This window comes from Lacerta agilis, chromosome 11 (assembly GCF_009819535.1).
Source record: "Lacerta agilis isolate rLacAgi1 chromosome 11, rLacAgi1.pri, whole genome shotgun sequence".
Lineage (NCBI taxonomy): Eukaryota > Metazoa > Chordata > Lepidosauria > Squamata > Lacertidae > Lacerta > Lacerta agilis.
The window spans coordinates 16,113,495-16,127,901 of record NC_046322.1 but is presented as its reverse complement, the minus strand read 5'-3'; the positions used below and the strand labels follow the sequence as shown (position 1 = coordinate 16,127,901).

Here is a 14,407-nt window from a genome sequence, read left to right as displayed (position 1 = left end):
ACGCCGGAAACCAAAACGTGCCAGCGCTGTGGCGGCGTCAGAATTCCCAAGACGCGAAAGTTCCGGAGCAGCGGACACTCCTTTGATGTTAGTTGTTGTTGTTGTTGTTCAGTCGTGTCCGACTCTTCGTGACCCCATGGACCAGAGCACCCCAGGCACACCTATCCTTCACTGCCTCTCGCAGTTTGGCCAAACTCATGTTAGTAGCTTCGAGAACACTGTCCAACCATCTCATCCTCTGTCATCCCCTTCTCCTTGTGCCGTCCATCTTTCCCAACATCAGGGTCTTTTCTAGGGAGTCTTCTCCTGAGGTGGCCAAAGTACTGGAGCCTCAACTTCAGGATCTGTCCTTCTAGTGAGCACTCAGGGCTGATTTCTTTTAAGAATGGATAGGTTTGATCTTCTTGCAGTCCATGGGTTAGTAGAACGCCGGAAACCTGAACGTTCGAGAACTATGTAGGGGAGGCAGCCCGTAGATGTGCGTGCTAAAGCTATAAACGCCCCCGGAATAGGTAGAGGGGGGAGAACTCATGGGAACACCGTTGACGTTAAAAGCGAGTAAGAACGATTGTTTCATGATGTTTATTTTCTCCACTTTTTTTTTTTTAAACAGAATTTATTAACATTTTCATAATATAACATAAACCCAACCCCACACCTACAAATACAAAAACAACTACAAATACACATAAAGTCAGGATTCTTCTTCTTAATTGTAACCTTACAAAAAAAATTTCTAGTTCTGAATCTTGACGCTTGACTTCCCCCGCCTTTTCACCTTCGGTTTTAATTCAATATACTATTTCCTTAACAACTTTTCTCTGTAAAAAACTTAACTTTACTTAAAAAAAAAAGAAAACATACTTATCTCCATCTTTGCATTGTACCTTAAATCGTAACCAAATATTCTTATAGCTAAACTTATTTCTTCTGTCCTTTATCATGCTGCTTTTAACTTAAAATTCAATATCTCCTTACTTATTTAAAATAAACTTATCATTAAGAGACTTCACACTCCGACTTCGGATACCATGGCAGACCATTTAGATTATACATTTAGTTCTTCAACCCACTCCTCCTCTGTCCATTGTCTTTTCCTGTCTTACTCCAGCGCCAAATCTCCCATTGTCTTCCTCCAAGTGTCCACAGATCCAGGCTGCATCCACAGCAAACCCCGCATCAAGCCTCAAGGCGTTCCTCATCTGCATTCTGGGCTCCTCCGTTTCTTTTGCTTCTTCTTCTTGTAAAAATTCTAATTCCATGTCCCTCGCCCCCGAGCTGCCACCTCGGGGTCTGGATATTGTAAGTTTTCCCATTTCCAGTTGCTTTCCCCGGTTTTGCCCAGCCATCTCAGACCATCTTTCAAACGCCTCTCCCAGCTCTTTGCCAAGGCATGATTCCATTGTATAGAACTTTTGAAAAGCCTCCTCTGTGGAAAGTAGATCTTTTTTATGAATAATTCCACTCAAGACTTGTATTTTCTCCACTTTTTCCGAATAACTATCTCCCTAAGTAGACTCAGGTTGATTTGTTCTTAATGAGACCAATAAAAACGCGGTATTTTGTCGTTTTGCAAAATTGCCGTTATTTTGCTCAGAAATAAGCAAGAGCTGAGGTTGTGCAAGCGGGGTGAGCTTATTTGCTCTTTCCCCAGCAGTGAATATAGTAGACATAATGTAAAAAGTTCCATTTTTTATAGTGAGAGGCTAGAAGACAGCAGTGAGTCTCTTTTTGCAATGCACTAGAAACCTTCCATTTAAAAAAAAGAACAACAAACCAGAGCCAAACCAGTGTGATACCAAACAGCGGTGCAAGGTACTGGAGACTGCAGTTCTGGTCTTGCACCACCCACAAAGGTCACTTCATGATCTTGTTACAGCTATTATCTCTGAGCCGAGCCTATCTGAGAAGGTAGAACTGGATGACTGCAAGTGCAGCACACTCAGCTGTTCTTTAGAGGAACAGACTATGAATATGCATTGTTTGGTCTCATCCACAACTTTCATTTAAAGCACCTTTATACCATTGTCCTAGTTCCCCCCCCCCACCCTAAGAATCCTGAGAACTATATTTCATGGGTGTAGTTTTTAGGGGACCTCTAAGAGCTACAGTCCCCAAAAATTGAGAGGTGGGTGAAGCCATGACTGCTAAAGTGGTAGAGTTATCACAGTAGCCAATCAGATACCTATGTGGCCTTCAAGCTGGACATGGGCACAACAACACTGCCTGCTTGCAGTTGCCAGCAACTGGTATTCAGAGACATGTTGTTGAACATGAGGGTGCCCTATCTCCCCTTTATTGTTTATTACGGTCCTGGAGGTCCTCCTAAATATGATACGAACGGAGAAACAGATAAAAGGAATAAGGGTGGGGGAGAAGGAGTACAAACTACGCGCCTTTGCGGATGATTTGATGCTATCCCTACAAGAACCGGAAAGCAGTGTCCCCAAGGCTTTGGAATTAATTGAATCGTTTGGACGTGTAGCTGGCTTCAAACTCAATAAACAGAAAACCAAAGTATTGACAAAAAACATGAACTCAGAACAGATACAAAAACTACAAGATCATACTGGCCTCAACGTTGTTAAAAATGTAAAATATCTAGGTATCAACCTTACAGCAAAAAATCTGAACCTGTACAAGGACAATTATGAAAAACTGTGGACAGAGATAAAGAAAGATTTAGAGATTTGGACAAGATTGAAACTCTCATTGATGGGCAGAATAGCTGCCATTAAAATGAATGTATTACCAAGGATGCTGTTTCTATTTCAAGCCATTCCAATAGTGGATAAATTGGACTGTTTTAAAATATGGCAAAGGGACCTATCGAAATTCATATGGCAGGGAAAAAAGCCTAGAATTAAATTCAAGATTTTAACAGACTCTAAAGAGAGAGGAGGCTTTGCCCTGCCAGATCTAAAGATTTATTTCGAAGCAGCGGCCTTTTGCTGGTTAAAAGACTGGTTTAAATTGGAAAATGTGGATGTGTTGGACTTGGAAGGCTTTGATAACATGTTTGGATGGCACGCTTATCTTTGGTATGATAAGGTAAAAGTTCACAAGACTTTTAAGAATCATATAATTAGAAAAGCCTTGTATCAGGTTTGGATGAGATATAAAGATTTGTTAGAGAGGAAAACTCCTAGATGGCTTTCACCTGTGGAGGCCAAGGCATACAAGAGACCTAATATGTCTGCAAGATGGTGGAGATATGCAGATATATTGCAGCAAGAAGGCGAGTCGATTAAGCTGAAAAGCTACGATCAAGTAAAAAGCGAAGTCGCAGACTGGCTGCAATATCATCAGATTTATGAGATATTTAAAGCAGACAAGAAAATTGGTTTTCAAATGGAAAAATCAAAACTGGAAACAGAACTGATTGAATCGAACTCTAAAAACCTTTCCAAGATGTATAATTTGTTGCTAGAGTGGCATACGAAAGATGAACTGGTTAAATCGACAATGATAGACTGGGCAAAAGATGTGGGACACAATATTATGATGGATGACTGGGAGAGATTGTGGAAGAAAGGTATCAAATTTACAGCTTGCAATAGTTTAAGAGAAAATATCATGAAAATGCTTTATAGATGGTATCTAACACCAGTTAAGATTGCTAAGATGAATCCTACAATGTCTGATGTGTGTTGGAAATGTAAGTCTACGAAAGGTACCTTTTATCATATGTGGTGGTCATGCCCAGGGGTAAATGCTTTCTGGGATAAGATTTATAACGAGTTAAAGAAGGTAATGAAAATTACCTTTAGTAAGAAACCAGAGGCATTCCTTTTGAGCATGACCAATGAAGAGATTCCCAGTCAGGATAGAGTATTTTTTATGTATGCCACAACAGCTGCTAGAATTTTATTGGCAAGGAACTGGAAAGGTGAAGAGATCCCGACAGTAGAAGAATGGCAGATGAAGCTAATGGACTATATGGAACTCGCCGAACTGACCGCGAGAATCCGAGACCAGAGGGAGGAGAAGATGTCGCAGGATTGGAAGAAATTCAAGGACTATTTAGTCAAATGTGTAAAATTGAACATCTGAGCAGAGTTAGCTAGCAGAATTGGCTTTAGCATGTTTATGTCAGATATAATAGTGTAGAAGAAGTTTAGAGGTAAATGTTATGAATGTGTAAGACTATATAAAGATATTGAGTTTAAGTGAGAAACTATATTTGTTTAATTAATTTAAAGTTTATTGAGAGATAAGATTAAGATTTGTGGAAAAATATACAAAGCTACCCAATTTATATACTAGTTTTGAATGCAGGAGGGGGAACGGGGGAAGTCTAAAAGTATGTAAAGAAGATAGAATTAAGAAGAAGATTGAGATAGGTATATGTTTAGTTATGTATTTGTGTTTTTCTTATGTTTATTGTTATTGTTTATTGTTTGTTGTTTATCATGTATTTTTGAATTTTCTTTTGTTTATATATGGAAAATAATAAAATCTTTATTAAAAAAAAATGTTGTTGAACATGAATTTGTCTAATTCTCCTTTAAACCCGTCCAAGCTGGTAGTTATCACTGCCTCCTGTGGAAGTGAGTTCCATAGCTTAACTATGTGCTGCATAAAGAACACCAGCAATGACTACCTTCCTGATAGGCTATGGGCACAGGATTCTGCACAACACTATTGCATATGGCACTAATGGAGAATGGCAGTGGGCTGACACACAAGCCGGCTGCTGGAAGAGTGTAAGAGGAACTTCTAACCACCTTTGTGCTGCTACCTTTTCTCACAAGGACATTAAAAACCATCTAACCAAACAAAGAGCAAGTCTTCAAGTTTCCTTAATGTACAATGTTCTCCTGACTTGGTTGCAGCTTTTTCAGAAAACCGGTCCAGGTGAATATTTGGTTTGCCCCAGTCAGTGGGTTCCTGATGAACGAGCACAGAGATACTCCTACCCTTCTCCACACAAACACCTTTTCTTTGTGTTTTAAGAAACCGTGTTAAAGGGCACCATCAGAAATGTTACTTGGAAGATATTACAAAACTAGCCCGTAATCAATGATGCAGACATTGTTTATAAAGTTACTGTACACAAACCAGTTACAAAAAAGTAGTAAAAACTGTTTAAATGGTTGTATTATCGAGTCCCCCTTTTAAATGTTTTAGACTGCAATTCCACCGAGTTTTCTTTTCAGCTTCCTCCCGCGCTGATGTAGTTTGTTTTTCTTTTTCTTCTTCAAGCTCATTTTGGGCTCTGGCTTCACTAGTTGTATCTCCTCAGGCTTTTCCTCAGCTGGCGTTTCAAAAACTACTTCTGTAGGATCTTCAGGAATCAGCGGCTTCTCTTCCTTCTTCTTCAGTTTCTGTAGCTCTTTCAATTGTTGCTTCTCTCTGAATTTAGCAGCTGTGGCTAGTCTTATTGCCCGGCGATGCTGGAAGCAGAAGAATACAATTAGCATGGCTACACCAAAATACAAGTGTTGGAGCTACAACAGGAGACCAAACCCATGAGGAAGCTGCCTGATGCCGTTAGACCACTGGCCCATCTAAGCTCAGAGCTCTGTACATTAACTGACAGCAGCTCTCCAAGGTTTTGGAAAGGATTTCCCCCATGCCCTGCCCAGATGTGCCCACAATTTAATCTGGCACCTTCCATATGCAAAGCATAAACCACAGCCCCTCACTATATCAATTCTGCAAACAATATATTTTAATGGGTTAGCATTAGTGGTTGCTGAACATTAGCAGCAACTCCAGTTAGCCATACAACTTAGAAATCATAGAATCATAGAACTGTATAGTTGGAACGGACCACGAGGGTCATCTAGTTCAACCCTCTGCAATGCAGAAATCTTTTGCCCAACGTGAGGTTTGAACCTACGACCCTGAGATTAAGAGTCTCATGCTCTACTGACTGAGCTATCCGCAGGGCTTATGTTCTGCTGCATGAGGCAAAGAAGTGGATAATGAAACACCACTGCATCACACAGTCTTAAGCCTTCTGCCCTGATGCAATTTCACTGTCTCAACCCTTGCACCAACTTTTTTGTTTCGGAAGAGGGGGCATGGCAAGTGCAGTAAAGCCCACAGCAACAAAGTCAAAGCCAGCCTTTGCACTCCAGAGGCAACACAAGCATGAGGCCAAAAGCCATCACAGAATACTAACTAGTGGGGTGGTTATTTAAAGCCTTCTGCTGAGAACCCAGTGGATTGGACTGTTGTGGGTGGAGAGAGTTACTAACAACACTTAAAGAAAAGGTGATTCTAGAGCAGATCATTAAGCAAACGGTCTGTGAGCACCTAGAAAGGAACGCTGTGATAACTAAAAGTCAGCATGGGTTTCTGAAAAATAAGTCATGTCAGACTAACCTGATCTCATTTTTTGACAGAATTACAAGCCTGGTAGGTGAAGGGAATGCTGTGGATATAGCCCATCTTGATTTCAGCAAGGCCTTTGACAAGGTGCCCCATGATATTCTTGTAAAGAAGCTGGTAAAATGTGGGCTAGACAATGCTACCATTCAGTGGATTTGTAACTGGCTGACTGACCGAACCCAAAGGGTGCTCATCAATGGCTCCTCTTCATCCTGGAGAGAAGTGACTAGTGGGGTGCCACAGGGTTCTGTCTTGGGCCCAGTCTTATTCAACATCTTTAAGCAGAGGCTTGACAGCCATCTGTCAGGAATGCTTTGATGGTGTTTCCTGCTTGGCTGGGGGTTGGACTGGATGGCCCTTGTGGTCTCTTCCAACTCTATGATTCTATGATTTTACTAAAGGATCACATTAACAGCGTTGTCACAGTAAGCGGAGGCATCAGCCAACTGAAGAGTGTAGGCTTTTAAAAAGAGTGTTAAAAATAGTACTACCATATTTGGAGACTGGTAATGAGGGTTTTCATACAGGGTTGGTCCTCCAAAGCTGCCCTGGAAGATCTTGATAAGGTTTAAGACAAAGCGTGGCCCAATTTCTACCAGGGCTCCATCTTCTATTATCTGCGGAGTTGCAAACATTTGATATTTCAATGCAAAATAACATTTTTTCTACCACAGTTGCACAACTGCCGAAGGCACCTAAAATTCACCTTAAAATACCCAATATTGGTGCAAGATCCCCTCTGGCTGTGTTATATAGCAGCTTAATGGCTTTTGTGTCCTCAGACAGACACTCCAGTGGATCGAATCAACCTGAGCTGACCCCGATAAGAAAAATGGGCTAGAATATGGAGATTGTTTGTGGGAAGTAAGAGCATCTTAGTTGCCACTAAAGCCACGGCTTGCAAACCATATCAATATAAGGGTTGCCTCTTTTTGTTTCAGAATGGAATTGTGTCCTTTTTGTAAACCTGTAAACTTTTGCTCTTTGTAGGGACAGTCTGAGTCCAACCAACACACATGTAGGACTGAAATCAGGAGCTCATGGAAAATAAAAAGGGAGGCATGATGAGTGTAGCTTCCTTACCATGGAGCCTGTGGAATACTGAAGTCCTTCCACAACCCCAAAACACACTTTTGACCAGGTATCACTCATGACTTAAGTGTGTGTTTCTTCATTCTACTGCCTCAAGGACTTGCAGGTAAAAAGTTTGATTTGATTTGAAACTCTTGAATGATACTTGATTCTCAGAACTTTAAGGGAAATAATAGGCACTTGTGAAAGTGCTAAATCTGATCCCTAATCAAGTGATCCAAAATCAATGTGCCTGCCATATGCACAAGTTCTGCACTGTGGAAGATCATCTGGGTCTAGGAGAATTTGGCATTTGAGTTTTGGCCACTACCTTTTATATGTCAAGCTAAGTTACTAGCAAACCCATCTTAAAATGTCTTATATTAGGAAAGAGATGTTTTTTCATCAGCTATGGTTCAATATGCGAACAAGTCTAATAAACCCTCAGATTTTCATGCTCCTTCCTCCTCTCCTCCAGTGTAACTATGAGATTAAAAACAAAAGCTTCCAATGAGCCATGGTTTAAAGTTACATTCATACCCCGAACTATGCCTATCTTTACAATAGTTTATTGAAAGGAGGCTACTTCATAAACAAAGGCTGGCTTGTTTCAGTAAAACAAGTGTTAGGACTAACCACAGTCTTTTCAAGTTTGGACAAAGTGACAAACTAGTTAGTCAAATATTTAGTGAAAGTTTCCAACCTGTTTGCAGGCAGGTGCCTCACCTAGGCTCATTTCTACAATGATCAACCATAGCTTACTATGTTACTTGTGTGACAGGCTGTGTCACACAAGCCATTAGCAAACCTGTTTTTGCTCTGTTATATCACCTCATCTGCTTTACTGAGGAATATTTTTAAAAATATAAATGCTAATTTGTGCCAGGCAAAATGAGTTCAAGAAAATGTTCACATAGCATTTTTCAGTTTAAGACATTGCATATAGATCCCAGGAAGCGGGGTGGTCGTGGGTGTTTTGATTACATCATCCCACAGGCAGAGCATAGGCAAATTACCTGGTAATTTCGAAACCAAATCCTCTTGTCTGTTATGGAGAATGTGAAGACATGATCTACAAAAGGCTGGCTTTTGGGATGATACAGAGGAGTACCAAAAATCTGGCAGGGTGAGAAACAACAACTTTTTGAAACAATCAATATGATCAAAAGATTCAGCACAATTCTGGATGGGCACTGCATAGCTCACTCTGTGTGGCGCTAACACAATTTGTTTACCACACAATCAGGCTGTAAGGTTCTCTGCCGTCATAGATTACATCTGTGTTGTACTATATGTAATTTGGTCATTCTTGGTTTTTGTCACAGAATGGCTACAGCCATTGCATCAACATGTTTATATCGCAATGCAGTGGTACTGAAAGGGCAAACAGTTTCAATCAGAGCAGACATTTGAACCATGCTGATGGAAATGGAGGTGAAACTTCTATCTAGCTTGGTCAACTGGACTATTTTTAAGTGCCAATCCTCCATTTTAGAACTGTACTTATGGACCAAGTCTTCTAAAGAGTAATGTGAATGATTAGCATGCAGCTCAGCTTGAAGCACAAACCTGAATACTGGAATAACTGGAGGCAGAAAACACGTTGAAAAGTATATTTTCCATGATTAGCTTAGTGCTGTTTGTCTGCTCGCACCAGCATTAGATTTAAAGAGTGACAACTTAGAAGCCCTGTAGCTCTTTTCTATTGGAAGAACATTACTGAGGATTGTGAGAGAGAAACACTGAATAATGTCATTCACTAAATGGATTACAGGTGATTTGCAACTTACGCACATTCAGCTTGTCCACAAAAAAATAAAAAGTGGGCAGAAAAGGGGTGGGTGTCCAGGAAAACTTTGGCAATCCCTCCCCCCATTGCACCCCAATGTGTTTTGACTCTCTGCAATTTTGGCTTTATGTGTATGAGAACGCATGAGAGCCACCTGCATAAGCCTAATGGCAGGCACCGCCTTACCACTAATATTTTAAGTAGCTGTAGGAGACTTTCAGGCTTAAAAGTGAGGTTTACAATGTTTAAAAGAAATGCCACCCTGCTTCTCTCCATCTCTCTTCAACTACTCTTGGAACAAAAAAACCCCAAAAAAACATTCACATGCAAAACCCACAGCCCCTTCAACCACAGCACTAGCTAAGTAAGAAATGTGTACTGGCTCAAGAGATAGGGCTTATCATTTTGTCAAGTGTGTTTCGGCACTGCTGGGTTGATTCCAAATGGGTTCTCCTCAGAGCAGACTCAATGAAAACAATGAACCCCAAGTTAGTCATTGATGTCAATGGGTTTACTCTGAGCATCAGTTGGATACAACCTACCAACCTGAGGAACCCACAAGTTGCCATTGCCACATCAAGGTGCACAAGGATCATGCTATCCTACGGCAAAAAAGCGCCTGCTATTTTAATAATTGGAGAATAATAATAATAATAATAATAATAATAATAATAATAAAAATAATAATTTTATTTATACCCCGCCCTTCCCAGCCAGAGAACCGGGCTCAGGGCGGCTAACATCAATTAAAATCACAACAAAAACATAAAAACGATCAATTTAAAATAACAGATTAAAATACAAATTTAAAATTCAATTAAAACTGCAGGTCTCAGAATTAACATAAACACTGCCATATACTGACCTGAATGAACAGCTCTTTCAGCACAGCATAATGTGGCTCCTGGTCAAAAGTCTGTGGAGGGGAAGTCAGTATTTTAGAAATCGGCAAAAAAATATTGATTGTAAGAGAACAGAAGGTAGTATGGTATCCTAAGAGATTTATACTCACCTTATCAAAAGACAGAATGGGCCGGGAGCCTCTCAAACAATTCCCAGTCATTTTCAGCTCAGCCAGCGTGTGAACTGCAGTGATATTAAGTAGAGCTATGTCAAGTGAAGATTTTATCATTCAACAACAATAAAAACTTTTTCAAGTGTTATGTTAAAACAGAAGCAGAACAGCAGTGCACCTGATTGCAGTTTCTATTATTAACATCTTCCAGACATTAAGCCAGCCAGTCTTTAATGTTTAAACCATAGGTTACAACAGAAGACCAGATGTGTGTCTTTGTAGGGTCATTCAGAAAGGAGTAAAAACAAGCCAACAGCAATCAAAGACATTCAATCACATATTTGAACTTACTATTCTGTACTAGAAACTTTGCTGATGGTCCATGGGGGGCATTTGAAAGCCTGAAATAGACAAGAGGGAAAGAAAGAAATCCACAATTGAAGTTACTAACTGATCCATGGTGCAATCTTGAAACATTAGTGTGGCTGAGTATCAGTGATGTTAATGGGGTGTTACACACAAAATTCATCTGGTTAAGAGGGAACTGTCCCCAGGTGATAAGCCCCTAAAGCCCCTACCTAGTTTCTCAGAGTTTATTGGGTCTTGACAATAAGTCACAGGAGGCAGTTCCAGACTAGGAAACCAGAGATTTTTGTTCATATCCAAACTTTTGCCTGTCAGGTAAAAAACAGCACCTAACCTGTTGCATGGAACAGGGCAGAGGACACGGGCTGGGTGTGTCTTGCCAATTTTCTACTGCTGGTACAAGTGGACTGTGTTATTATTTTTCCCTAATAATTTGTCAATCCCATCCCTCCAGTAGTTTACAGAACCTATAATTTACAGAATAGTAAATAGTTTCCAAAAGCCCATTCAAGAATGGTCACCTGGAAACCCAGATGATGAGAATATCCCTACCCATCCACTATGCACTTATCTACGGATGTCAGAAATTAAAACACACAGGGAAAATATGTTCTGATTTAAAGTTTTTCTCACCACACATAAAGATCCTGCTTCTTCTTTGCTTCAAAAAATATGCATTTATTGCAATTTTTCATTTCGCAGACCTGCATGAAGCACAAAAAATAGTTCTGGAATCTGAAACATTGTAGTTTTTCCAGTGTAAATAAAAAGTTTCTTTTTCCTAAGTATAGTTATAGCAATTTGGAAACTGAACACATGAGCAGGGACAATTGTGCCGGCTGTGAGTTGAAAGGCGCTTGCAGCAGGAAATCTTTTTATAGGTGTGGAGCACAATGCAAAACCCTATAAAATAAGGATTCTACAACACACAAGGAGCCTACACAATTAAAGGACACCTGACTGCAGACAGTCTCCCTCCAACTCACGGAGGGCAATGAGGGTAAACTCTCCCTGCTCCAATGTTCTGGCTCCAGATTACTGTAATGCCTGAACAGCACCACTGTCTGCACAGTGCCATGAGAATCAATCAAAGGAGATATAGTTCACTTGCACTGTTCTAAACATTAAATTATGTCTTGTTACACCCTGAGAAAGCAGCCACTGAGGTACCAAGTTTTGGGTTAATAGCTGGATTCAAATCCCAAAAGCCAGGACATATAATGGTTAGTCTTAGGCAAAACAGGGGCGTCATAACTTACCTCATTAATTACAAACAGCTTATCTTTCCTGTCCATTTTAGTGTCTGGAAAACAAATGAAATCAAACATTGTACGTGTAATGATTGCAAAAACATCCTGGTAAGTAATTTCACCTACACTTCTTAGAACTCTTTGAAATTACTGATAAAAGTTGCTCTGGTCCAGCAGAGTTCTGCACATGTATCCCTGCCTCAGATACTAGATGTAAGCAAGCACTGTGCACAAGAATTACTCTTCCCAATCCAGCAGCTAAGGTTGTATGCACAGAGTACTAAATTTTACCTTAAAAAAAAATCTGCCTATCAGCAGATGGCCAATACAAATCTGCTTTTGAAGGTGGCTTGATATATGCACTCCCAACAGCTGGATTGGGAAGAAATGCAGAACACACCTACTTATGCCAAAGAGGAACTGTATCAATATGCTGCTTATCACACCTTTTACTACAACAGAAAAATGTTAAGGTAATAAACTTTACACAGCTAGAAGACAGTAATGCTTAACCACAGTATAACTATTAAATTCATTTTGCTTTACATACCAGTGTTTTTGATAAGCCGGTCATTGTTGTTATTTAGATTTGGACAGTTCTACATGAGTAGAAACAGTGAACTTGTTAAAACAAGACACAGAAGACAGGTTAAAAAATAAATAAATACCTGCTTTAGCATGGGGCATCATTGTTCTTAAGTCTTTCATGAGATGCCTTGTCCTAAAATTGATTCCTCTGGAAGAGAAAATGAGAACTCTCTCTTTGTTTTTCCATTTGCCCTGCAAGACAAAAGCATTAATGAGAAGGGAATAAACAACAACAGACTACCTCAATCATTAATTCTCTGGATAGTTTCGGGCATGTCATAGCCAAAGTTATTAGTTTATAAATTGGGAGCAGCAAAACTGATATTTTTGGCAAAAGCCATTTTAATGCATAAAACTCTTCTTCAGAAAACAGCCCCTTCATTACATTCCCAATATGTTTCAAAAGCCTATGTCAGGGGTCCCCAAACTAAGTCCCAGGGGCCGGATGCGGCCCAATCGCCTTCTAAATCCGGCCTGTGGACAGTCCGGGAATCAGCGTGTTTTTACATGAGTAGAATGTGTGCTTTTATTTAAAATGCATCTCTGGGTTATTTGTGGGGCATAGGAATTTGTTCCTTTTTTCCCATAATATAGTCTGGCCCTCCACAAGGTCTGAGGGACAGTGGACCGGCCCCCTGCTGAAAAAGTTTGCTGACCCCTGGCCGATGTATTGTATGACCAGATATTCACAGGATCGCACGGACTACTAAAAGCTGACCACCACAGCAGTTTTAACATTTCACAGAATTTATACACTACTGAAGAAAAAAAAATACCCCACTCATCGAGAAAAATTCACAACCCTATTTTATAAACATGCAAAAGTTAAACGCTAAAACATTTCTAAGCATCTGGCTAAGCCTTGTCTGAACAGAATGTTTTCAACAGGCGCCGGAGTGCAGCGAAGGCGCCTGCATGGATCTCAATATGCGGGGAGTTCCGAAGGGCGGGCGCCGCTGTACCGAACAACCGAGTCCTTGAAGAACCAGCGAACTTAGGACCCCATTTGTAAGCAGAGATTATTATGTCGCCCGGTCCCACCGATCGGTGTGTGTGTGTGTGTGCGTGCAAGGAGATCTCGTGGGTAAACTGACGACGGCAGCAGTCCAGAAACTAAGCCCCATGGAACTCAGTGGAGCTCACTGCCGAGCAAACACGCTCAGGGGTGGGCTGGAAAAAGACCCCTATTATCTACAAAGCAGGGAGAGGGGGGAACACTCTGCATATGCCCAGGGGCACCTTTGTTCCACGAGGAGCACAGTCGCCACCCCCCCACCCGCGCGGCTAAGTCATGGTCTGCGGGGTCGGCAGCCCAGCGCCCCGCTTGTCCCCCTCGTACTCTCCTCACCTGCGAGACCGGAGCCGGGACGACGTGTTCATCCGGCTCCGGAGTGGCCGCAGCGGACGGGCCTTGGCCCTCGCCCTCTGCCCCCGGAGTTCTCTTGGCGCGTTTCCTCCTCGGCTCTGCCGGGGCCCCCTTGCCAGCTCCACGCTGCCTTTTGGCTGCAGCCATCTTCGCACGCTCAAAGCGCCGCCGGAAGTCGCACCAACCGGAAGTCGGCTTCCCCCTCTTAACCTCTCTAGGATTTTCCGAGAAGCGGAAGTAGGCGACCCTCCTCCGCTTGAAACATACGCTTACATACTTCCGGGTTGAGAGGTTTTTTTCCCCCCCTCCTTTTTCTTTTATTTCGTTTCTTGGAATTTATACACCGTTTGATTGTTAAAAAAAACACACCTCAAAGCGGCTTATAAAAAAAAGATAGAGCAGTAAAAACCGAGGGAAAATTCTCAGCCGTACTTAAAAAACGTACAGAAGTTAAAATACTAAAAGAGGTTAAAATAACCTGTTTTCTAAGCATCTGGGCCAGGCTTGTCTGAACAGGAATTATAGAATCAAACAATTGTAGAACTGGAAGGGATCCCGAGGGTGCTCCAAGTCCAACCTCCTGCAATACAAGATCAGACTCGCAGCTTTGCCGTTATCAGCAC

At 41.3% G+C, this 14,407-nt stretch overlaps 1 protein-coding gene across 1 annotated transcript; it reads right to left on the bottom strand.

Moving 5' to 3' along the window:
- Window positions 1-5,016: 5,016 nt before the first annotated feature.
- BRIX1 (biogenesis of ribosomes BRX1) lies at window positions 5,017-13,969 on the bottom strand. Its single transcript, XM_033164403.1, has 10 exons — window positions 13,767-13,969; window positions 12,499-12,610; window positions 11,840-11,883; window positions 11,214-11,284; window positions 10,566-10,615; window positions 10,212-10,285; window positions 10,065-10,115; window positions 8,427-8,528; window positions 6,831-6,956; window positions 5,017-5,396 (listed from the first exon to the last, which is right to left on the bottom strand). Exons 1-10 carry the CDS (start codon window positions 13,929-13,931, stop codon window positions 5,127-5,129), a joined length of 1,065 nt encoding a protein of 354 aa, XP_033020294.1. The 5' UTR covers window positions 13,932-13,969; the 3' UTR covers window positions 5,017-5,126.
- Window positions 13,970-14,407: the final 438 nt, after the last annotated feature.